This window comes from Synchiropus splendidus, chromosome 4 (genome assembly GCF_027744825.2).
Source record: "Synchiropus splendidus isolate RoL2022-P1 chromosome 4, RoL_Sspl_1.0, whole genome shotgun sequence".
NCBI classification, from domain to species: domain Eukaryota; kingdom Metazoa; phylum Chordata; class Actinopteri; order Syngnathiformes; family Callionymidae; genus Synchiropus; species Synchiropus splendidus.
In genome coordinates, this window is record NC_071337.1 from 25195703 (window position 1) to 25221300 (window position 25598).

The 25598-nt window shown below is 39.9% G+C and overlaps 1 protein-coding gene across 7 annotated transcripts in view; it reads left to right on the forward strand.

Annotated features, from left to right (window-relative positions):
• The first annotated feature begins 756 nt into the window (after positions 1 to 756).
• Positions 757 to 25598, forward strand: part of abcc9 (ATP-binding cassette, sub-family C (CFTR/MRP), member 9) — a 34694-nt gene continuing 9852 nt past the window's right edge. The window contains exons 1-37 of one of the 7 annotated variants that reach the window (XM_053861721.1): positions 757 to 1023; positions 2595 to 2651; positions 3467 to 3652; positions 4672 to 4813; positions 4890 to 5011; positions 5078 to 5244; positions 5312 to 5413; positions 5509 to 5649; positions 5719 to 5910; positions 8521 to 8685; positions 8891 to 9046; positions 9158 to 9292; positions 9359 to 9521; positions 10253 to 10293; positions 10757 to 10884; positions 11751 to 11859; positions 12026 to 12133; positions 13633 to 13705; positions 15100 to 15205; positions 16184 to 16222; positions 17780 to 17818; positions 18974 to 19075; positions 19611 to 19695; positions 19764 to 19844; positions 20469 to 20606; positions 20760 to 20885; positions 20950 to 21049; positions 21234 to 21307; positions 21826 to 22038; positions 22155 to 22306; positions 22447 to 22516; positions 22589 to 22746; positions 22958 to 23050; positions 23325 to 23427; positions 24264 to 24371; positions 24450 to 24570; positions 25312 to 25442. In XM_053861721.1, coding sequence (XP_053717696.1) covers positions 3505 to 3652; positions 4672 to 4813; positions 4890 to 5011; positions 5078 to 5244; positions 5312 to 5413; positions 5509 to 5649; positions 5719 to 5910; positions 8521 to 8685; positions 8891 to 9046; positions 9158 to 9292; positions 9359 to 9521; positions 10253 to 10293; positions 10757 to 10884; positions 11751 to 11859; positions 12026 to 12133; positions 13633 to 13705; positions 15100 to 15205; positions 16184 to 16222; positions 17780 to 17818; positions 18974 to 19075; positions 19611 to 19695; positions 19764 to 19844; positions 20469 to 20606; positions 20760 to 20885; positions 20950 to 21049; positions 21234 to 21307; positions 21826 to 22038; positions 22155 to 22306; positions 22447 to 22516; positions 22589 to 22746; positions 22958 to 23050; positions 23325 to 23427; positions 24264 to 24371; positions 24450 to 24570; positions 25312 to 25442 — 4131 coding nt within the window. In that variant the 5' untranslated portion in view covers positions 757 to 1023; positions 2595 to 2651; positions 3467 to 3504. Of the gene's footprint in view, positions 1024 to 2380; positions 2652 to 3466; positions 3653 to 4671; positions 4814 to 4889; positions 5012 to 5077; positions 5245 to 5311; positions 5414 to 5508; positions 5650 to 5718; positions 5911 to 8520; positions 8686 to 8890; positions 9047 to 9157; positions 9293 to 9358; positions 9522 to 10252; positions 10294 to 10756; positions 10885 to 11750; positions 11860 to 12025; positions 12134 to 13632; positions 13706 to 15099; positions 15206 to 16183; positions 16223 to 17779; positions 17819 to 18973; positions 19076 to 19610; positions 19696 to 19763; positions 19845 to 20468; positions 20607 to 20759; positions 20886 to 20949; positions 21050 to 21233; positions 21308 to 21825; positions 22039 to 22154; positions 22307 to 22446; positions 22517 to 22588; positions 22747 to 22957; positions 23051 to 23324; positions 23428 to 24263; positions 24372 to 24449; positions 24571 to 25311; positions 25443 to 25598 lie in introns of those variants that run through there. The other 6 variants (XM_053861723.1, XR_008414324.1, XM_053861720.1 and 3 more) reach the window with 6 other exon arrangements.

Below are 25598 nucleotides of genomic sequence, written 5' to 3' on the forward strand. Positions count from 1 at the left end.
AGTTAAACTAGTCAGTGTTTTACATCCTCCTCATTTCATCCTTAGGTGTGTGAAGGTGGACCAAATAGAAAAGATTTCTGAGTGAACGAATGTTTCTACCCCTGAAAAATCCTTGGGGAACACTGGAAGATTGGAATCACATTGTTAGAGTAATCACAGCCACTGGCTTTTGATCCACTGACATGTTTTCAATGTGATGGATTCTCCTTTCACTGTTGTGGGTCGGAATTGCTGATGTAAGCTTTTCTATGATGCATTCATTGTCTTTGACTTTTCTGTCTGATCTTTATTTATTCGTTTGTCTTTCTGGACATTTATGTCATTTATGTTCCCCTATGTCTGTATGTCTGTCTAACCCCTTATATGTCCTTATACACTATTTGTTGCAAGTTTGCGCTTCATCCAAGCAGAAGATCTGGAAGATATCAAGTTTTTCGGTTCACGCATAAGTTTTGTACGCACTTACTGTTCTGATGGAACACAACCAACTTTGCATTCAATATATGTTCATTTTACATTTACATATATTCCACGGCCTTCTTGGTTACACTTTAATGACCTGCCTATATATATATATATATATATATATATATATATATATATATATATATATATATATATATATATATATATATATATATATATATGGTTAACTGATGTACGATGTCTGTAGGTCTGTATGTAGCATGAGGCTTATTGATGCTCAGATTAAAGAGGTTGCATCAAATCGGAACAAAATCGAAGCAAAATCGGCTTTCTCGTGATTATTCTGCTTCAGAGCGTGACCTACATTTACGTGTGCATGCTATTTCCATGCCATATAAGACGTTCGAAGAGGAAATCCAAGCTTCATATCTGCGATCATGTCACCTCCGAGCGGACAGTAAATGTACAGGGAGAGATGTGTAATTCCCGTGCTGTTTGCCTTCAGGGGGAATGTTGATGTCCGACAAGAGACTCTGGTTAAATAAACAGAGGAGGATGTGAACCGCGGGCACAGCCGTTATCTCCGTCAAAGGTCTGGTAAGAATAGCGTCTTCTCCTCTCAGTCACCGTGTCTTTCTCCTGCATCAGACCATGGCTTCAGCATGGGGAACTGTAGTATAAGATGCCATGCCAAAGTCCATTGAGCATATGCACTGTTTACGTTCGAATGGAATTTATTTGATAATATAAACATACATGTACACCATGGCAGCGGTAGCGCACTAAACAAGCGGTAGCGCTTATTTCGGGTTTATTTACAGTACCAGTATTGTCTAAAAATGAATTAAAATGTAGAAATATGGACTCAAGCTTCTCCTGTGCGGGAGCGCGTTTCGGTTGCTCCGAAACGAACGCAAGGATGCGCTAGCTTGATGGATTCCTGTGGAGCATCGCCAATACAGTCGATAAATGATATGTTTTCTATTGCCAAATAGGTAGCGATGACGAGACAAATGTAGACATATGAGGCACGCTTGGATTACTAGGATAAATAACGTGTAATTAACAACTAAACTGAGAGTTGGTGTGTCTGTGAGACAGCTAGCGGACATATTTTATTATGCCACTGATTTGTCCACGTCTTTGCTGTTATGCTTGTAGATATACATCTGCTAATTCTCCAACGTGGTATATCTCTGATATCTCATATAAATCTGCATCAGTGGGCTGACCGCAGTCAAGGTCTCTTCGCCCATTAGAATGGTTTTCATTTGCGCAAGGGTAGTGACTTACAGTTCAGAACGTTGATTACCCAGTATCAGTTATTATTATTATAATTAATAAAAAAACTGTATCTTTTTTGCCTAAAAACTATGTTATTCTGTTTCTATGGGGTATTTCATTATTTTAAGGTGTGTATAAAATGATTGTATTTGCTTTTTTGTTGTGAACGTGAAACGATGTTTTACCAAATTATTATTTCACATTGTTATTTCATTGCGAGGGTATTGAATCCGTGAGGTTATTTGAATAAAATAGAAGTTGATTAGTTTATTTTCCCCAAGTGTGAGTAAGTAATGCCTGCTATTATAATTCAATTTAACTTTCAACACTGTGGCATGTCCTCTGAAGACAAGAATAAACTCTCTCCTCCCTATGAAACAGCTTCAAGTTTGGAAACGTGATAGCAAGCTACGTTCAGTCAAGTTATCTTATGAATGCTGAACCGTTGCGGTGTACTATAAAATAAGAGCTCTAATGCAAACCGACTCGCGATTTCTAAAAGCTCGCACGACATTATAGTTTATGTTTATGTTCATTATCGTTTGTGTAGCACAGAAATGGTTCACGTTTTCATGAATAATCTTGTAGTTTTTAGACACATGTTATTGACTTAGATTGTCATTAATTTTTTAATTATAATCCTGGTTGCTTTTTGTGTTTTATTATATTAAATGAATATTGAGTCAAGTTGTCACCGAGTTTTATACTGAAGGTTATGACCGGAAGTAGAATGTGCGTGTCCATTTGTTTGACAACTTTGACTCGCGCACGCCGCAGAATGTTGAGCAGCTGAGGTTGTTTCGAGGCTAAAAATAATCACCTTTACCCCTTTCTAAATCAAACATCTAGTTTTTGTCATTTTAAGTCTTTGCTGTTTCCACCAGCGTCTCAACTCCCGCTACCAGGAATGAAACCCTGTCCTTAAGGAACATCAGCTGGTGGTAAGGGAATTTAATTCTGTCTCTCTGGCTACAGTAACTGCCATTTGTTGTTTGTTTGCTCGTGGTTAAACGCACTGCTTTTGATTAATCAAAAAATGTCAAAACAATTACTGTACCTTATAAATAACTTGCTTGATATATATTTTTGGTTTGGAACTATTACTTTTGTGGGCAAGCATAGCATGATGTCAATGCAGAAAATGACTTTCACATTTGTTTTTGGAAACAGTATCCATACATTATCATGCTCATCGTGGAGTCGTGGAGGCAGCAGCTGTGGTGAACAGACCCAAACGTTCCTCACCCCAGAAACCTCCTCCAGCTCTTGCAGGATACTAAATACCTGTAAACTTTGAGATGTAAACTAGTCCTGGGTCTGCATTTTCATACTGTAGTGAAAGGAACTGTCTGACTGCAAAATTGCTCTTTCCATCACTAGTTGTGACAAGAGCTGAGAGGAAGACTCAGTTCCTTCTTCACCTCAACAGATCAATATTGTATCTTTATGAGTAAAGAGGCTGTATGTCTGTGTCAATCTCATGAACCCACGATATTTCAAATCCTGCACCTAGTGAAGGAAGGATGTCCAATGTGGCCCAGAGTCTCTATAGAGTTTAAGGAATGGTTATGGGCACCAAACCCAAGACACATCTGAACAATTCTGTCCATATTTTTTCTTGGTTATTGTTTACCTGAATATTAACGTTTTGAAGGGATGGAGCAGTTTATTGTGTCTGATTTTCACCATAGATAAGTAATTCACCATAACCAAGAATGTAATGCTGATAGACCCTTTTCATTCCTGGCTTCCACAGATTGATTCAACGCTAGTGTCGAGGTGTTACTTGGTAGCATGGCCTTGTCGTTTTGTGGAAACAACGAGTCCAGCACTGCCTATAGCGTGGATTCGGGCGTCCTCAACAATTTCTGCTTTGTGGATGCACTCAACCTGGTTCCCCATGTCTTCCTGCTCTTCATCACCTTCCCCATCCTGTTTATTGGTGGGTGTTGTTGTTGTGTTGTCTTTAACCTGTGACACCTTTTTAATTGAGCCAGATCTTTCTGACCAGGGAGATGTTAACTAACATCTGTAATTGATGTCATATTGTTACATTGTAATGGCAGATAAGCACGAGCCAGGGCCACAATGCTGCTTTGTAACTAACCAAAGTAGAATCACGGTTTGCTTTAATGGAGGAAATGGAAGGGAGAGATGATTCATCATTGTTTTCACTGAAAAATGGGAGTATCTTGAAAAAGCTATATAAAGCAAAGACAAGTGAACTCCTAACAGTCTGCCGCTGATGTTTTATGGCAAGTTCACTTTGAAAATGATACAGTGAAATCCTGCCTGATAGAAGTCCAGATTAAATGGCATTTTGCTTAAAATTGTCAGTTTCAGCCTGTCATCGGTCAAGAGTTTATATTTCCTGTTTAAGCTTTTAAAGGTTTACCTGCTCTATTTAAGGTCAGCTATCTGGACGGAATCCATCTACTGAGGATTATCTGTGCACTCAGACAGAACATTTGATATTCACACTGCTGTTTCATGTTGTGCCACTTCCATTCTTACATACTCTGCTTGTCATCCTGCTTGATCAAATGATCGTGTCGAGAAATACAAAATGTTAAGTGCCAAAATGTAATTCAACATCGCACATTTTCTAATAATTGTTATTTTAATACCGCTTTCATCGTCAACATCCTGAAGGTCCATTGTTTTGTGTATATTTGAAAGCTAGTTGCAAATAAAAATAAATTGTCACGGATGGAAGCGAGGATGGAATTAGTTGTGTGGGAGAAGTTTTGACCTGAAGACCCCAGTTCAGTCCCTGAGGTCTCACTAATTGCTTCCTGCCTCTGTTTTTTCATCATCATTCCCTTGTGTCTCTGATTAATTCATTTAATAGCTGAAGTATCTTTGATAAAACAAACATGTTCACTACATTTGTGAAGAAGCAGCACCTGTTACAAGCTTCTTTCCTTCTTGTATCTCATCCACTCCTATGTCCTTGGCCAGGTTGGGGCAGCCAGAGCTCCAAAGTACAAATCCATCACAACACATGGCTTCACTTTCCTGGACACAATCTGAGGTGGATCCTCACCTTCTCCCTGCTGTTTGTTCACGTGTGCGAGTTTGCAGAGGGCATCGTCTCCAACAAGTGAGTCCTCTTGTTGTCGAATATCCTCTCTCTTTTCAGGTGAATGACAGTGTCACTTATTTTCCTCTCAACACAGGGTGATGGGTTCCAACAACCTTCATCTCTTCATGCCTGCATTCATGGGCTTTGTTGCTGCTACAACGTCTGTGGTCTATTATCACAACATTGAGACGTCTAACTTTCCCAAATTATTACTTGGTAAGATTCAAGATTTCCTGATGTCTCTTGGTATCGAAAATTTGCTCTGATATTCCATTTTCTCAGTCCTTTTCATCTACTGGGTGCTGGCATTCATCACAAAGTCTATCAAGTTATGGAAGTTCATTCAGCACGATGCTGATCACCGGTACCTAAGATTCTGGATCACTGCGTTGTTGGTGATTTTGTATGGCCTTCTGATGGCTGTTGAAATCAATGTCATCAGAATCAGAGTGAGTCTCTATGTACTTTCTATATTTAGAATGTCTTTTTGAAACACATTTCTTCTTTTCTCCACAGAAATATGTCTTCTTTGCCAAGCCTCAGAAAGTAAAGCCACCTGAGGACCTTCAAGACTTAGGGGTTCGCTTTCTGCAGCCTTTTGTCAACTTGCTCTCCAAGGTGCCTTTAGCTCTACATCATTACTTTATCTGCCAAGCGAATATTCACTTCAGTGTCAACAAACATGACTTCCAATGACTTCACGTTTCTCCCAGGCAACGTACTGGTGGATGAATCCGCTCATCATTGGAGCTCACAAAAGGCCGATAGAGCTGAAAAAAATTGGGAAGCTTCCTATTGCAATGAGAGCTCTTACCAACTATCTACGACTCAAAGACGCGTATGAAGACCAGAGGGTGAGCTGGGATCGATCTACTGTGTAGCGTGTTCTTTCTACATTACTATAAACACCTTTTCCTTCACAGACGGCAGAAGACCCAGACAAAGCCCCATCGATCTGGCGCTCTATGTACCGCGCATATGGACGTCCTATCCTCCTCAGCAGTACCTTCCGATACCTGGCAGATCTGCTTGGTTTCGCAGGGCCTCTCTGCATCTGTGGTATTGTATATTACCTCAAACCAGGGGAGGACAGCAAGGCATCTGAGAACAATGGGGTAGGAATCCAATTATTTACTTGCCTTGTACTTCCTTGACTCGCATTCTACGCAGTCCTCCTTAATGGTCTACTCTAAAAGGCACTGTGCTTCTCTGCTGATGGTCTGGGTTCACTGACATTGCGAGTCACACTTCACAGCATGCTGACAAAAGCAGCTCTATGCTGCGGAAGTGCCAAAGCACTGTGGTATTTAGTCTGGAGACAAAGAAATTTTGATAGAAGTCTGTACTACAAAAATAAATAAATAAAAAAGTTCTTTAAATACCACTATCTGAACAGCAAATTATTATTTCATACTGATCAATTTTCTAGTTTCATTCTGACCTCAAGAGGGCCTCACTAAAACAGGCTAAGGGCCTCATGTGGCCCCTGGGCCGCACTTTGCCCAGATGTGATATGCTGCTCGGCAGGTGTTTGCTGTCCAAATATTTCTTTGTTTCTCTGTGCTCACAGTGAGTTGGCAGTGAATGCATTTCAACATGAGCTATGTCTATTCCTATGCATTTTCTGGCTGAGTAGTTCTGTCTCTTAAATGCATCTGTGAGCTGTGGCCAAGAGGGAGAGTGAGCTCATGCCTGTATTTAAAGAGCTTTAATGGCTGGAGGCTGAACTCATGGATTGACAGTGAGGTCAGACAGTTCTTGGTGTCGCTTTTCTGGTGACCTGTAATGGAAAAGAAATGCTGAGAAGGTTGAATCACCGAATGTGCTGAACGTCTCCTGCTGTAATCGCTCGTTCAATGAAAATATGCAACACATGAAAAATGAAAATGTTGAAGTAGGTCACCCTGGTTCTGACTGACTGAGTGTTCTGATTATAAATAGTTATTTTTCTATTTTTAAAAAATGAGTGAAATCACTCTGTGGCTGTAAAAGTTGTTCATTTTTAGAAGCAATGGTGGCATAAATTGCACATGTTAGTGCACACATTATCAAATCCCTGTAGGTTCTATTAACTGCTGAATATAAAGTATCCACCTTTCTCGTTGACAGGTCTTTTGTCTGTTTTTCCTTACAAAACTGTATTGCTTTCCATCACATCAGGCTGCTATTTTGTTAAAAGTATAATGTTGTTGTATTGGCATGAAATTTGAGCTTTTTAATTATTATTTAGATATTATTACATATTGTCATTCTCTAAATTGATCATAATAACCTGCGCTATCTGGAGGTTATGTGATTATGTGCCTTTTTTCTGTTCTGCCTGTTAGCAAAATATACTCTCAGGATTAAGCGGTGGTTAACTGAACATGTATGTACATACATTACGTATATACATATAGTATGTATGCTTTATAAAGTTCTCCCCTGTTTAATATCCAGGTGTACGATTATCAGAGAGAAGTGCAATGTGACGTCACATACAACATGGATGTGTCATGTACATATAACGGCAGAGCAATTTGTCCACCATCCATCAAATTACTCTCATGTTGTACATGAGCGTCAGCATACTGTATTTCTATGTTTATCATAACTGCAAAGCTACTGCCACCTGCTGTTCTAGTCTCCATCTTTGACCGTTGATATTAATGATATTTTAAATGCTAGAGGAATAAAAAAACAGTAGTCATGTTTTTACAGCTTTCTGATTTTAGATCACTCAGTGTAGCAGAAATGTGTTACTGTATTATACATTTACTCCAATAAAGGTTGGCAAAAATAGGAGCACCTACATTGCTTGGCTCTGCATTATTGCATATATTGTATATATTGTATATAATAGAGGCAGTTAATGTTCGGTTGATCCATCTGGCAAAGGTAGAAGTGATTCCAACTTCCCATTGAGATATTATCCTGACAGAATCACTGTGGGACACAGGATAGATATGTAATTAATTGGCTATTCATTTGTCATTGGCTTTATGGTTGCAGAGGCCCATGGCGGCTTGGTGAAGTGGGTGTAATGGACTGTGGTGTTCCACAGCAGAAGAGAGTAGAGCTGCATGTCTGAGTGGCACGGAAAATTCTCTACTCACATCACACTTCACCGATGCTGAACACTCACGGACGGCCTGCCAAGCTTCACATTTTTTTTATACCTGCTCACACTTCAGTCAAGGACACATGTATTAACTGACCCATCAACTGTCCAAATGTAACCACGTGTTGAAGATTTGACTTTTCATTTACAGCGAATTTACTTGACAAGGTTGCAGGGGATGCTAGCTGAACCAGTGTGCTTGGGGCAAAAACTGATAATGATAATAATTTGTTAATTCTTGATCACACATCTGGGGTACAGACGAACTAAGGCGCAGTTTAAGTTGCCACATTTACGTGTTTGTCATGCTTGAATATGAACGAATGAACTGCAGAAAGGTAAACAATCTTAATGTCCGTAAGTAGACACGATGAGGTGTGTTTTTTTCAGGGGGAGCGATTGATAACAGGCCAGCAAATAGACGTGTGGTCAACCACCTGCTAGACTGCAAAAGTATTTGTTAACAATGTAGTTCATTTTTGAAGCCAAAATCTAGTGTTACTTTGTGTAGTCCCAGCTTCATGTGGGAGAGGTCGGTTTCAGTATTCAGATTATGAAAGCTTGTCTGATGGCAGATTGTAAACCTTTGTTTTGACCATTTGTTTTGATTTGTGCTTTAACATAGGCAACAATTTTAGGTGTGTACTTCATGTCTTCCAACGAGCTGCTGCAGAACACATCTGTCCTGGCTGTTCTGCTTTTCCTGGCACTAGTGCTGCAGAGAACTTTCCTGCAAGCCTCGTACTACATCGCAATTGAAACTGGCATCAATCTGCGAGGTGCCCTTTTGGTGAGTCCCACGAGGAGAATATCAATGATCTCCTCATTTTTTTAAAGCATGATATGCAATCCCAGGCCAGTTTTGGGATTTAAAAGACTCAGCGAACATTTGGTGTTATCTGTATATATGTCAAGCCTATGGCCAGAGTCACTGCTCATATGCAGGTTCACACATCAAAAGTGAGTATGATCATGATTTTTTCCTCTTCATGAAGGCAATGATCTACAACAAAATCCTTCGTCTGTCCACCTCAACCATGTCCATGGGGGAGATGACTCTGGGCCAAATCAATAACCTGGTGGCCATTGAGACCAACCAGCTGATGTGGTTCCTCTTCCTGTGCCCCAATCTGTGGGCCATGCCTGTGCAGGTGCCCTGCCTGTTTTCTCTTCCAGGACACTAGTGCAGTTGTCATGTGAACATGCTCTGTGCAGAATGGCTAAATAAACAATGATATGACGTGCATATTTTCTCTTCGCAGATTGTGATGGGCGTGATTCTCCTGTACAACCAGTTGGGCTCCAGTGCCTTAATTGGAGCGTCTGTTATAGTTCTCCTGGCACCATTCCAGTACCGCATAGCCACAAAACTAGCAGACACTCAGAAGAGCACACTGGTGAGCAGCATTCCCATAAATCAGCCTTATGCCTCGTGTGTAACATTTACATACTGTATCTTCCAGGAACACTCCACAGATCGTTTAAAAAAGACCACGGAGATATTGAAGGGCATCAAGCTACTGAAGTTGTACGCCTGGGAGAATATCTTCTGTGACGGAGTGGAAGAGACCAGAGGGAAGGAGCTCACCAGCCTGAAGACCTTTGCTTTCTACACATCAATGTCGAGTAAGGAAGCTTTTTCTGGGCTGCACTAATGGCTGCGGTGCTTGAGTCAGGTCCTGAATCCATAATGCCGCTGCAGACCTCTGTCAGATAAATTCATTATGTGGAGAACAATGTCCGAATGGATGGATTTTGAAACAGGGGGTCCATAGCCCCGCCCCCAGCCTATTCCCCTCCTGACAAGTCATCGGCTGTTGCTTTGTAAAAGAGAAACTCTGAACATCTATTTGTATCATAACAACTTTTAAGAAAAACAAACATCTGAGTCAAATAATCATTAACAGAGATGAACACTGCAGCTGCTGCCACAATAACACTATGAGATGCAGGGGCTTCTGAGCAGTTGTTGTACTATATACTTGTTGTATATATTTTTATATTATTATTCTTTCCCTTACTACAAACTGTCTACAGCTACTTTTATATATTTATGCAAGATGCAAGAAGAGCTGTGAAACGTTTTTCTAAACTTTCACACCTTCAGACATAAATTCATTCAAACAGTAACAGTACTGACATCTGACATCCCATCAATAACAGCGCGAGTGTGGTGACTCGCGAGATGTGGATAAACGTGAGATTACACTGGTAAACAAATGCCGACTACTACTACACAACATCCTATTGACCAAAGACAGTAAATACATCTAAGCATCATTTCAGCTTGACTATTAATCCTTTGAAACATCTGCAGTGCAGTCTTTTTTCAACACATTTGTCTCTTTTCTTTACAGTTTTCTTGAATGCTGCTATTCCAATCGCTGCTGTTCTGGCTGTAAGAATGGATTTTTGTTTTTCTGTGTATGCACCCTTAAATAAAATCTGACGATAGCATGGTCTTATTCACACTTCTTTGTAATTCTCTTTTGATATCGTGCTTTCCTATGGCGACTTTTGTTTCCTCACACTCACGCGGAAGTGAAATGATAATTATCTGTAGTTGTGAGTGTGCTGACCTATTATACAGCTTGAAAAGGGAAGAGCACAAGACTAATGATGATTGTTGTATATTTTGGTACTGAAATCTTTTATGTTGAATTTCATACGGCTCTTTTTACTTAGGATTTTTAGGATAGTGTATTTATTTATCAGGATGGTCAGGTTAATTTTAATGTCTCTTTTCTTTTGATGGTCAAGTGTTGTCCTGATTTCTCCTGATAACTAAAGTATTAGTCTTTAAGTCCTGTAAACTCCTAACTCTTTCCCCACAAGTTCTAACTCTTACTACTGTTTTTCAGGCTTTTGTTCACCACAAAGGTCCGCGTCCCGCTGAGGCCTTTACCGCGCTGGCTCTGTTCCACATCCTCGTCACTCCTCTGTTCCTCCTCTCCACTGTGGTCAGATTCGCTGTTAAAGCTTTGGTCAGGTGAGCCACTCTCTTTGTACAGTACAGTGTATTGATTATGATTTAACAAATGTACCCGGTGGAAAGCTCTGTTTTTTAAAATGTTTCTCTGCAATTTTTAAACAGTTAGTTGTTCTAATTGAAGGACATTACACACCAAGTTGACTACATTATCTAGGCAGTCGAGTCTCCCGTAATTAGCGTGTGACATACGCATTTTATCCGTTTGACACGGAAGATGGGGTATTTCTCACACATAAAAACATCATCCACAGTGTGAGACTGCAATGGGCTGTGCGGCAACAAGCAGCTAGAAAAATGCACGTTTTCAACCCATCAGTATGTGCTAAAAATAATTCCGCAATTCTAAAATAAAATCTGCTAAAATAAGATTTCAGGGGCTACAAATAATTGAAGATCCAAGATCAGGATCAAGTCATCAAAATCCGTTCATAACTAACAGACAGACAAATAAAACAAATAGTTAACAAGTGAAAAGATGAAACTGTAAAAATCCAAAACTATCAAATAGTAATGATGCTTGCATATGCAAGAGTCAGCAAATGTTGCAATTTAATCCAATGGGTCATTGTGAATATCTGTACATTTCTAGTGATGAATATTGTTACAGTGGTATGAATGGACAAGCATATATTGTTGCGATGGTGTTTTTACCTGTCTCATTTATATTTTTGTGTTGTTAAGGATGGACAGACTTCACTTCATCGTTTTATCATGACAACAGTTTGACAAGCGAGACACACGTCCCTCTTTCATTAACTAGATATGGTTTCCTAGGCTAATTCAAGCAACATGAGGGAAACTCAAAACTCCCTGGAGACCACAGTCTTTGGTGTCAGGATATTGACTCTTCTCCCTGTTTCCAGTGTGCAGAAGCTGGGAGAGTTTCTCCAAAGCGACGAAATTGGAGACGACAGCTGGAGAAATGGAGACATTTCAGTTCCATTGGATTCTGGTAAAAAACACTTGGGAGGGGTGAGTCAAGAAAAGTGTCTAGTCACAACTTGAATGACAAAAAAATCTTTTGTATTACGAGTGCAAAATGAAAAGTACATTTCTTGTCAACGTGGTGGCAGTTACTTCATCTGTCGTGCTTATGTCTCTCCTCCTCCTATGCTTTCAATTGATGATAAACCCAAAGACTAAAGCCATCAACAGGAAGCAGCCGATGCGCTACCAGATGGACAACTATGAGCAACCCACCAGGCGACATATGAGATCGCCAGAGACGGAGGAAGTGGCTATTAAGGTCAGGGTTTCTATTTCAGGAACGGCCACCGTTTTAAATCTTGATGGTTTTCCCAACATTTTGCTGAATAGAAATCACCAAAGAAGTTATGTCAACTCTATGGCAGATGTTCAATTTCATATTTACATTACTGTTCATTTTGGTTAATGCTATTAATTTATGGAATTATTACTTATCATTACACAATTCAATTTGAACTACAATAATTCAAGTCACTCCTAAACAATGATGCCTTTATTATTGTATATTTATATCCCACATTTCATGAATAGTTTTCACTCAAACATTCCAAATAAGCTAAAATAAATGAATATGCTCTCTGCTTATTAGAAAGACATTCATATTTTCAGCCAGAATTCTTGAGGATACTGTTGACACTATAGTATTTCTCAGAATCAGCACGCAGTGAACATCAAACAGCTTGCTGTTACGCAACTTAAACTGAGATTGAATAAACATGCCACTGATATTGAAGGAAATGCGACACTCTTCACGTAGACGCTGCTCCTCTGCGACACTGTCATGTCAACTGCCCGTCCGCAGATGTTTTTATATAGTCCCAGTTTGTACACCCACAAATCATTTTTGTGTGTGCACGATCGCACATACTCATTGTGTATTTGTGTTTGTGGTGGGGGGCTTGCATGTAGTCACTCTCGACTCAGGAAGTTTAGGATTCACATGAGAACTTGTTGCCCTTTCAAAGTGTCCGCCGTGTTCTCAGCCCCTGTGTGAAGACAGAACTTCCTGTTTCATCCCTGTGGATTGATTCTACTGACCAGATGATGGTGTTCTGGTAATTAAGGGCATGACAAAATTTTGCTCTTAACCCCGTTTGTTAGAGGGAGTATGATGTCATAAGTTCATGTTTAAGTACAGTTGAAGACTCCAGCCTAAATGTAACAGCAGTGTACAATGAAAAGTCTATACATTCACCTAAAGCTCATCATCACTTCAACAAATATCTAGTAACAGAGGCATACTTTTTAACATCCTCCCAACTGCATTGGTGTCAAGAACTTGAAAGCTAAACAGATAAATGCAACATTTTGGAGGATTTAACCCCAGCAGGAAGTGGGTTGACTGATCAGGATCCCGGCATTAGATAGTAGTGTGCGCCAGGAGTTGTTTGTCACTGACTGGAAGCAGTATTTTTGGCTCTGAAATGCTCAAACTAGAAGATATGAAATGAAGCAACAAAAAAGAAACGCAGTGAAGATGGATGATGCACAAGCTTTGCCACACTTGTGTAAAGCCTTTCAATGCATCACCTTAAATGAACTTTCCAGAATCTGTCAGAAACGTCACAGAAATTTGGCTCATTCCGTCATAGCACGAGCGCAGTGTGTGTCCCAAAATGTGTTACATTATCTCAGCGGTGTCCGGCACTGTGAAGTGACAGCTGAGTTTCTGACACTCATATAACAGTTATTCTCACTCAGTGATATTTGGCAGTGTCCGTGTGTGATTCGTGACTCTCAACATTTTTTTGCATTCAGGTGAGCAATGGAACCTTCACTTGGGGAAGCAACTTGTCAACCCTTTCTGACATCAACATTCGCATTCCTACAGGTGAGTCACAAATTAATGAGGTAGTGTGAAATGTATGCACTTGAAGATGCTCGACTGGCAACACGTTTTACTTTTTTTAGTAATGCATAAAGCTGAATCAAGGTTAGTTAATAAATTCTTCCTTGCAGCAGCTTATGATGGGTTTGTACAAAATCCAGTCTCACGGCTTTCGGAGGTAGAATAAGGAACAGAGGCTGGCCCTGGCTGAATATGAGGCGCATTAGAAAGAGTGGATGGAAGCCTGAATCCAGGTTCATTTCCTTCCATCTGTTTTCAAATTGCTTATCTGAGTTGTTCGGATGTCATCTGTGACATTCATTTGTGTTTCATGGTGTATGCGGGTGGCTGTTTTGGGAGGGGATGTGGCTACCTTCCAAGTGTGTCCCTTGCTTCTCCCTAAATGTCTTTGTGACCATCCTCTCAAACAATTAAATATACAGTATTTTTATATCCTCAATAGTACTGCTCCAAGACAACAAATAACACAGACTATTTCAAATCATTTTTGAGTTAATAGATTCTTGTCTTCCTTATGGAGCAGGTCCTCTTCTACACAATATTTGGAAACAGGATAATACTCAAGGTCTTTTGTTTCGTGTCACAGGTGAGAGCAGATGTTCGTGAAGGTTGTTGTCTTTTTTTTGTTTTCATCGTTTCCCTCTTGCGCCTCCGAGGGTGGGACGGGAAGGGAAGGGCAGTCCGGTCAATTTTTCATAACACTGACTTGAAATGTTATCTGTGTTACATACCAAACATCATATTATAAAGTCAATGAAATGCTTCCAAATGCTTCCCACCAGATCTCTAGGGAAAACATGATTTAAGTGTGTTCTGCAGTCATGCAGCAACACTGTGGTCGCAGTGAAGACTCAGGGGATGGGCCCATGTGCGGTGGGATGCCAGCGAGCGGCTATTGAGAGTATCATATAGCAGGAAGCCCCTCACGCACACACGCACACTAACAGTTGGATCGTCCCCTGGGAAGTGACTTGCTTACTATGCTGGTCGTGCTGCTAGTCAAACAAACAGGATCTGCTGTCCAGCCAGCTGCAGATCGAAAATGACAGGCAGCTCTCTGGGACTTTAAGAGTGTCAGACTCTTAGATGAGACAGGTAACATGGATGGCATCAGTCCTTCCACGAAGCTTGTAAATATGTCACGGGAGTATATGCTCCTGTAATGTGGAATTGAAATACAGTCACATTCCATCAATAGGGACTTCACTTAGACAGTGTTTTCTAACCATCTTACATTGGACAAAAAGGGACTGCCCATACCATACTGGTGGCAGGCCGTGAACTGCATCCTGCAAGTTTTGAGGCCAGTGTTCTACAGTGACTGTCTGATGAATTTGGGATGTGTTGTGACTCACTGCACTGTTGTTGTCTTGTAGGTCAGCTGACGATGATTGTTGGCCAGGTGGGCTGTGGGAAGTCATCCCTGTTACTGGCGATGCTGGGAGAGATGCAGACCATAAATGGAAGAGTCCACTGGAGCAAGTACGAAATTCCACTCACAGACACACACAATGAGGTTTATTACGTAGGTGTGTTTTTTTTCTGTTATTCATTTCTACTTGAACTTAACACCCCATAAATAAGGTTTACCTTTGCAGTTCAGATGCTGCCTATATAGTGTATCAGTTATGTTATATGGTTTCTCTTTTGCTTTGTAAATTGAGATGAAGTTTTCTAAATGCAACAATGTGCCCAATTATATTCAAAGATTCCTTTCATGTTGGCCTGTCATCTATTTGAAACTACACTTAAATTGCACATTTTGCAAATATATAGTTTTTTTTAAGTTTGACTTGTGTCTTCTGTGGAGTCCAATGTGTATCTATGAGTCTCATTGTGTCTCTGAATGATCCACCACTGCACAGCAAGAGATCCACTCTGAATGTGGTTTGGTTGGAAAATGAACAATAGATTGGCAGGGTTGGTTCTTTTTGCTGGAGATTCTCCACTTATATTAAATTGGTTGAAGATATTTGGTCGATAAGCCCGACAATAAATCTGCATTCAACTATTATCAGAAGCTGCCTGACTTCTCTCTGTATTTTCTTCATCGCTATTTTTATGACTTTCTGTCGATAGCGCATTAACACTGAATAACAAATGGGAATAAAAAGGCAAAGTTTCCGTCATTAAACATTGTTCTGATCCTTTATCTTGCTGAGGCTCAAAATTTACTGTTATGATTATTTTTGGACGTTTTTCCTGTTTTATAATTGGTATTTGACTTTTAGTATTTGACTGTGATGCAAAAACAGTTAATCTTATAACTTTCCCAACCTCTCTTCAGTCTTCCTCACCTTTTCCCCGTTTTGGAAACAAATATTTACTGCTGCAATGACATCTAGATGCTTTGGTTCCTCACTAATGTTTGCTGTGTGACTGTATGTGGGAGCATGGTCACTTGGATGTACTCATGTGTGGGATTCTGTCTCTTGACTTCCTGCCTTCTTGCCACATCAGGCTGCCTGATTGTGAGAGAATCCTCGAGGGGAACTTCAGGTACTTTCTCGCTCTGGATGTTGGTTCCAAATTCATTATCATGTTCACCTCATTTTAACTCCTATCATACCAATCCCTTTGAAAGCAACCTGATCATTTTATCATTTTAAAATAATACATAAAATTAATAATAATTCATTTCTGGTGTTTATCTGAAAGGTGGAAAATTTTAGCAAGGAAAAATAATAACTGCCATGACTATGGAGGATTTATGTTTATGGATTGTTGAGGGTTTGTGATATTCACCGTTATAATTTCTTTTTTCTACAGTAACTTGAAGAACAACATTCTTCAACTAACTTTTGCCCCTTGTATTCACGTTTCTTTGTCATTGTATTAATTATGCATCTATTTTCATCATTTATATATATATATATATATATATATATATATATATATACATATATATATATATATATATATATATATATATAGACTTCCCTCTGTTCTGTGGCTTTCACGCGAATGAATTGCTCAACCATTTCCTATCAAATGTTTACGGAGCAATGAGACTGATCAGTCAAAATTGGAATTCCCTGTGAGTTACAATTATGAACATTAATGTTCATAATTCTGGTGAAATAACTCAATGTCGGTTAAACACAATGCACAAAAAACAGGAGCCAAAATGTTGAACTCAGCACGAGTACTAGACAAAAGTTTCTATAGACTTGGCTTGTATATCAAACATACATCCAGTTGACTATCCTTCATGGAATTTACAATCTCTCTATAATCTCCTGAACTCTGCACTTCATAAATTCACTTAAATATCCTTTAGTCTCTTTTGGGTCATGTTTAAAGACTTTGCAGACTTTGGCTATGGGTCTTGGGCCTTGAGTTACACGAGCCTAAATGGGTAATTCTCCATGAATTGCGTCTTTCAAGCCAATCCATAAAAGATAGTGTAGTTTAAATCTCTTTCTCATACCTGGAGGATCCATTAAGTTAGCTGCTCTGTAATCTGTATAGAATATATCCCTGACAACGCAAGAGTAGTGTGTCTAATTCACTCTTAATTCCATGTGTTAATGATCAAATAATTACTCAAAAAAAATATACATATAATATATTTTTGCATGTGCATGTCTGTTCTCTCATTTAGTGCTTTGTTGGAATTCTTTTAACACAAAACATTTTTTATCTTCCTGCATGTCCCATACTTTTTTAGTATCTTTCAGGAACATTATAATTTATGGTCATCTTCCTGGACATAAATTGAAAAGTTATTTTTGTCCTGTTGTCATTTTGTTTATTTTTTTCCTGTGATTTTGTGGATGTGTCCAGGCTTTCCTCCACAAACTTAATAATTACTCGTCATTCCACTGGAAACTTGATTAACAGAGTGACTGCATCGCTTGGTTTCTGGGTGGGAAAGTTGATTTAATTAAAAGTAATGCCTCTGTAATCCAACTCTTGGCATAAAGTCAATTTTCATTTGGTTTTCATCAGACAATTCCTTTATTTATTGATTGATTTTTAAGTTCTTAATCCTCAATATATTTTGAATTTTGCAACTAGTCCTGTTGGATCTAACTCACTGACTGGCTTTGACAGTTGGTCTGAGACAGAGGAGACCGCCGAGGACATCAGGAGGTATCGGTTCTTCTTTCTGTGCTCTGTATTTCATTTTTAACCTCTTCAGTGACCTCGTAATTCATGTGCCATTTTTTTTAAATTCTATCAATCATCTTCACTAAAGAGAAAGTTCAATTTCCAAATACTGGAAACGTTTATAACTGACATGTTGTATGGGTTCCCTATTTCATTGTAGTTACTATACATATATAGTGTGCAATTTCATTTGGTGTTTATATCACCTTATCCTGTTGAGACGTGGTACAATAATCATGAAATTGTCTAAAACATCAGGGTTTCGATATTTGTCCATCACCAGTTTTGAGGAGTGAAATGATATAGAATGTATATATTTAAAAGCACAAGAATGACGATGCAGGTGGTCATAGTTTTGTTGAGCGTAGGTGGTTGAAAAGTAAAATGTGTCGTCATTAATTTCTGAAGCAAGGCCTGAATTGGGAAAACAGTTCCTTCTATAGTGACGACGTTTTCCTCTCTTTTAAGTTTGGATTTCTTTTGAGTGGTTACACTGCTGTCAAAGAAAAAAAAGAAACAAAATCCATCATGGCAGCCTATGTTTACAGTTTGTTGTACATGCTTTTCTGAATCATTCTTTCTCTTCTGTGGTACTTCCCTCTGTTCATTCTCTGGCTCCTCATCCTTGTGGTTGGTTTGTGCTCTGATTATCCTGAAGTTTTTTTTATATGTGTTCAGTATGGTTCATCCGGTTCATCCATTTTTGTGCTGTCACATTGTGCAGTGTGCTTAATGAAAAATCATACCTGGTTGTGTTCCAGCTAATAGAAATGTGCCATCATCTTGATCGATTTTCTGTGGCTTCCGCTGATGTAGTTTGTTTTGTAGCTGCAGCTGTTTATTAACCCATTTCTTCATTTTGCTCTGCAGTCCTTGACCCTGTCCTAAATGAGGCCCTCTGTTTTTTAGATCAGTGTTCAGTAAATCTACTTTCATGAAGCTGAGTTGAATGAGAGAACTGAACAGATATAAAAATTCAGAACAACAAACAAAACAAAAAGGTGGATCAGAGAAACAGTCAGTTTGGTTGATGATCGGTCAGCGACCTGAGATCAGTTCTCCTGATTCATCAGCTTTATGACGCCTGAATCTGTGGCTCTAACACGTTTGTTGGTCTGTGTCCGTTCATGTCCATAGCAAGAACAGGAACTCCGTGGCTTACGCTACCCAGAAGTCTTGGCTGCTGAATGCGACTGTAGAGGAAAACATTACTTTTGGCAGCCCCTTCAGCAAACAGAGGTAAGGTCTTGCTCTTAGTAAGAACTCCAACCGTTGTATGTAGCTGTTGCAAAATGTGGAGTGGGGTTGCTATTCATGATCGTGGTTGGACCGGATGGAGACGACTGTCTGGTGTGATCTGTGACAGTTGGGTAGCAGCTGAAGGGAAAGGGAAGGACATTGGTAGGACCTTTGCTCTGACGTAAGACAGGAAGCAGAGTTAGAGGAGTCAGAGTTGAAGATGCTCAGGTTTTCAGTATCAGTAACGGGATACAAGAAGCTAACATCAAGACAACGCATTTTGAATGGAATAGACATGGAGATACCAATAAAAAAGAGGAAGAAAATAAAATTGTGTTGTGGGTTAGAAGTTTTTCAACTTTTTTTTTTTTTTAACCACGGCACACTTGGTTCATTAAACAAATCCAGATTAAGATAAGGTCAACGACAAACTCTCCTTATTATGCTTTAATATTTTTAGCCATTTGTATGTATTGGACCAAAGGGCATGAACATCAATTCAGAATTTGGTAACTCAATCTTTTGTCTCTCCAAGGTACAAGGCGGTGATTGATGCCTGCTCTCTGCAGCTCGATATCGACCTGCTTCCTTTCGGAGATCAAACTGAGATCGGAGAGAGAGTGAGAGCTCTGTTCCATATTAAATCATTTCTATTAATGTGGTTATTTCATCATCACATGTGCCTCAGGGAATCAATCTAAGTGGAGGCCAGAGGCAGAGAATCTGTGTGGCCAGAGCGCTCTACCAGAACACCAACATTGTCTTCCTTGTGAGTAAAACCTTTAAGAAAGTCTTGAATTGTGTGATCTTCTCTCTCAAATCTACAATGATTAACTGTAGCAGTTTTTGGAAAAGCCTTTGACTTGAGCCAAATTTCGTTTTGCCTTGAGCGGCCAACTCCCTTCTTCTTACATGTGATAACCCGACGGGCGAGGAGGTGGTCTGGAGCTTCCCTCTCCTCTGTGTCCTCATTTGTTTTTATTCCTAAGTAGTTACATAATTTTTTGTTGCCACCTCAAAATGAGGTCTATCATCAAACTAACATTCGAGTATTAATACTGTCACAGGAATCCTTTTGAAAACCCACCAGACTTTGTAATGCCTGGAAACTATTGTGTCACAAACGTATAAAGAGGAGTGGACTGTTTTCTTTAGTTGATATCATAATAGTGCAGCTGCCTGAGCTGTGGGATCAGCACACGTCATGCATACTTGTCAAGTAATGCATAAATAATTACAGACAGACCAAGACATGATGAATCATCCGCCCATCATTTCAAATTCCCCTTTAGAATAGTAATGCTTGCAAAAAACCTATTGCTGTTATATAGAACTGTGGGCCTGTTTCGGGTTTGTTTTCCGTGATACATATCTCAACTGCCTCTCCATGCAGGATGATCCTTTCTCAGCGCTTGACATTCACCTCAGTGATCACCTGATGCAGGAAGGAATCCTGAAATTCCTGCAGGATGATAAGAGGACAGTTGTTCTGGTCACTCATAAACTGCAGTACCTTATCCACGCAGACTGGGTGAGAAGTGTTCTAAGCGTCACTTGGAAATGTGTGGACACAATTGATACATTGTATGTTGTTGATATTTGTGTGGGCTGGTTCCATTTAAAGCTGGCAATACATAAAGACTATGGAGTATATGTCAATGCAAATTCTGTCCCTTTATTTCAGATCATTGCTATGAAAGACGGGTCGGTGCTTCGAGAAGGAACTCTGAGGGACATTCAAACTCAGGATGTGGAGCTGTACGATCACTGGAAGGCACTGATGAATAGACAGGACCAGGAGCTGGAAAAGGTACTCGCAACATTTATGCAGTCTGTTTATACTTTTTATTTACATGAAAAATGTTGGAATACAGGACATCCAGCAGGACAGCCAAACACTCCTGGAGAGGAAGACACTGAGGAGAGCTTTCTATTCCAGAGATGCAAAGAATCTAGTGGATGACGAGGATGAAGGTAATAAAACGGAAACATAAATGTTGCTCCTCCGAATGTGTTTCAAGTCTAACTGAAAAGACAAGTATCCTGAATCATAAATATGTTATATTAAGGCACTGTTTAGGGATATCATTATTGTTTTAAAAAGATGTCCACTGTTGTGCGGAACATGCTGACATTTTAAAGAGAGTCTGCATTGCAGAGGAGGAAGAAGAAGAGGAAGAGGATGATAACATGTCCATGATGACTGACAGAAGATCCAAGATTCCGTGGAAGGTTAGTGAATTAGTTTTACATGTCAATGCATACTATAGTTACTGCAAAGACACAGGGCTATGGCAAATAGATTTTTGTGTGTACAGTATATTATTTTTTTGGGAGTTGCTTGCTCTGAAATACAACTTTGAACTGTTTTCTATCCATGGTCTTTGCCCTGACCATTGCATTATATACAGTACCTCCACTGGCTCTACTACTTACCATGACCTGGCATTGTGACTGTTACAGAAGGAAGTCTTGTCTCATTTTTGTATGAAGAAATAGAGTTAGTAAATGAAGTAAATGAAATTACTCATCAAAAAAAAGGTATTTATGGGTCCTGTCCGGTGAGGGTGATGGAGCTACAGTATCTTCTGGGTTGACTCTGATCCCCAAGGTTGTGAGGTTTATCATTTTCCACTCCTCCTTCTTGTTTGGTCCTAGAGACACACAGGTTATGTACTGTAGAGTAGAACATGAAGGCTGTTAGGACTAGTAAAAGAAGCTTCCTAGTCACTGTTCATTCTCTGCCTCAGGATTGCTGGAGTTATCTGTCCTCTGGTGGACTCTTCATGGTCTTCCTCATGGTTTTCTCCAAACTCCTTAAACACTCTGTCATTGTTGCCATCGACTACTGGTTGGCCATTTGGACCAATCAGAGTGCTCCAATAGTGTCTAATGTCTCCAGCGACACCAATGGCACACAACTGATCGACAGCAACAGCACAAATCCGAACACCATCAATCAGGTTTTTTTTGTCACAGTTTTCTTTCACATATGACCATGTGTTGTGTTTCTTTTATTTAAACTGATCTTATGTGTTTCTTGTTTTGTGTGTGTGTGCGTGTGTGTACGTACAATCAGAAGGCCTATTATCAGAACATTTTCATCGCGCTGTGTGCAGCAGGAATCACTTTATGCCTCATCACCTCACTCACGGTGGAGTTTCTGGGTCTTTCTGCAGCCACCAACCTGCATCACAACCTACTCAACAAGATCATTCACGCACCTATCAGGTACACAAACCGCTTCACTGCACACTTGCAGACTGTGTTAAACACACTTGGTAGAAAATTGAGTAGAATATCCGAAAGACACTCAGGATATGTCACATTAACTGGATAAATTGACAATATTTATTTTCCGTCCTCCTCAGGTTTTTTGACATCACTCCTTTAGGACAAATCCTTAACAGGTTCTCTGCTGATACCAACACCATTGACCAGGTATAAAATGAGGGAGTTTGTGGTTAATGTTATATCTACTTCATAACATCAAACGATCTGTTTTTCTTCTAGCATATACCCCCAACGTTGGAGTCACTGACACGGTCAACGCTGCTTTGCTTCTCCGCTATCGTGGTCATCTCCTCCATCACCCAGTATTTTCTAATAGCTTTGATCCCTCTGGGAGTTGCTTTCTACTTCATACAGAAATACTTCCGTGTGGCTTCCAAGTGAGTGTATTTGCTGTATGGGCCTCAGAAGTTGGTGCTCTATGTCACGATAAGTGTCACTGACAGCTCACTAATGTAGTGGCTGCCACCGCACCATGAGTATGGTTTAAGTCCAACTTAGTTTGGTCCTTTGATTTGTCCAGATTGTGCATTCATTGATTGTAGCTCATAAGTTGTGTATCATAGTGAATGTTTCATTCATTGTTGTCAGAGATCTGCAGGACCTTGATGACTCCACTCAACTCCCTCTGTTGTGCCACTTCTCCGAGACTGCGGAAGGTCTCACCACCATCAGAGCCTTCAGGTGCCGTTTCACATACATTGAGCATCATATTTTGGTAAATATGTGGAAGTTGTAGTGCAGTCTGCCGTGCTGAAGCAAAATGCTGTCTTTTTTGGTTGGTTCTCAGTGGCAGGATTTAAAATAAGGCCACTGTACCTGAGTTTAGATTTCCCCTTTGAATCTGAAATGCTTTTTAAGTTCCTCCTTTATTTGAATATCATTTTTGAAAATAAAATTTGTTGCAAAACAGACATTTCTCTCAAAGGATAGAACATGACTGCACAATGTGTTCTAGACACGAGGCTCGTTTTAAGCAACGTATGCTGGAACTGACTGACACCAACAACACGGCCTACCTGTTTCTTTCTGCTGCCAACCGCTGGCTGGAGGTCAGAACGGTAAGAAATTGCTGCTTCTGTGGAATAGATGAAGAGGAAGTAGACACCAAAGGCAGCCTGCAATCTGATCGGTCTAGCACTTACAGTATACAAGTACATTTTTTTATGTATTTAATTGCTGGTTTAAACTCCACTTTAAAGGGCAACTAATGTCCAAATACAACTTTCCCGACAGTTGATGTCCTCCTCTCCCTGATGCAGTAAGTCCCTCATCATAATGAAGCTTTATTTTGAAGTTATTGCTTCATAAATTTCTACCCATCCAAAGTATTGGCGAACTAGAGGTTATGTCTGCTCTCCCTCCAGTTCAAGTTATTTTATTTCAGAGTCTCACATTGGTATGATCTTAACTGACACCTGTTATGTGTGCTCATGAAAAACACTCGCTGAATGAAAAGTAAACACTGATGGTCCTCAGCTTGTGTGTGTCTGCCATCCCAGACAGACCTAGAAGTGAGAAAAAGAGGGAGAACCGGTCCATATCTAAGTCATTTAACCAGTACGAAACTCAAAAACAGTCTTACAGTTGTACGTTCATTTTGAGTCCAGCAAGGTCCAGGCCAGCTCATTTGGACTGACATGGAAGTGGGGCTTTGGCTGTGGGACATTTTAACTTCCAAGTGTGGAGTTTCACAACAACGTTTAAGAGTGCTGTGACGTTTTGAGAGTGCAGTGAGTATCAGGCTGAGGGTTTCCTCCTGACCAGTCAATGCTCAATAAGGGTGGACGATCATTTTAAAAGTCTCAGATTGCCAGATTAGTGAGCTATTAATAGGTGCACCATCAACTGGGAGATGTGTGAAAGTGTAATGTTCTGCTGGAACGTCTTGGTCTAGGACTATCTTGGAGCTGTGCTTGTCCTGGCTGCTGCAGTGGCTGCAATACATTCAAATGAGATTCCAGATGCTTCTAAAGTGGGTCTTGCACTTACTTATGCCCTCACAGTAAGTCTTCAACATGACTGAGAGTATTAGTTCTCTTTGCTGCTTTTTGTTTTACTAGTAAAATATGTCTTTGTGCAGATGACCAACTACTTGAACTGGGTGGTGAGAAACTTGGCAGACCTGGAGGTGCAAATGGCTGCAGTGAAAAAGGTCAACAGTTTCCTCAGCACGGAGTCGGAGAACTATGAGGGAACCATGGGTAAGTCATTGTAAAAAACACAGACAACAACAAAAATCTTACGAACCACCTAACATTTGGGGAAATATTAAGTTGTTCTGATCACAAGCTATGACTTAATTCTCTTTGTTTGAGACCAGCTTTTAATGCATTTTGTACAGTTAATGAACCATGATCTGGTTTGGTTGAATCAAGTTGTGCGGTAGAAAGTCTCCTTTTATTTATTGATACGCTTGAGGATTGAAAATAAGCCATGCTTCACACACTTTAGCTGTTTAAGGTTAATGTGGGAAAATGAATCTGTTTGACTTAATGATTTTAAGCATTAAACCCAACGTGCCATCATTGTTTTATGCAGTTATAGAGTGGCTAAAAACATTTGGGACACCCTGAATCAATCTCAAACATTTACATGACAAATTGTAAGAAAATATTTTTTGTGTATTTCACAGACCCAAACAAATATGATGTCAGATCTCAACATTGTCTGTATGAAAGGCAACAAATAACAGAGAACGTCTCCATAATTGGGCAGAATATAAACAAACCATCGCGTCGTCAAATTAGTACTTGTAGTCTTGCCACTGTACAGTATGTGCATCTGCTTCCTCTATATGGTTCTGTTTACTCCAGCCAGAATGTTATGATGCACATGAGCAGAGCAATCTGTCTCTCTTGTTGCATCCTGACAGGTACGCACTACTCTAACTTACCGGAAAGGCAGACGCCATCTAATCCTGCTGCGTGTTTCTCTCTCATCAGATGCCTCACAGGTCCCTGAGAACTGGCCCCATAATGGTGAAATAAAAATCCGGGACCTGTGCGTTCGCTACGACCCCATGCTCAAGCCTGTGCTCAAACACGTCAACGCATACATCCAACCCGGGCAGAAGGTAATTATCGGGAGGCTGTGAAAAAAGCGACTGAGTCTCAAAGCTGAAAAAAATGGAAGTCATCCGTGAACTGAGTGAAAAAAATGTTGTGAAATGTAACTTTGTAAAGTACATTTAATTTGACTGGACATATTATAGTATATTTTATGTTTATGA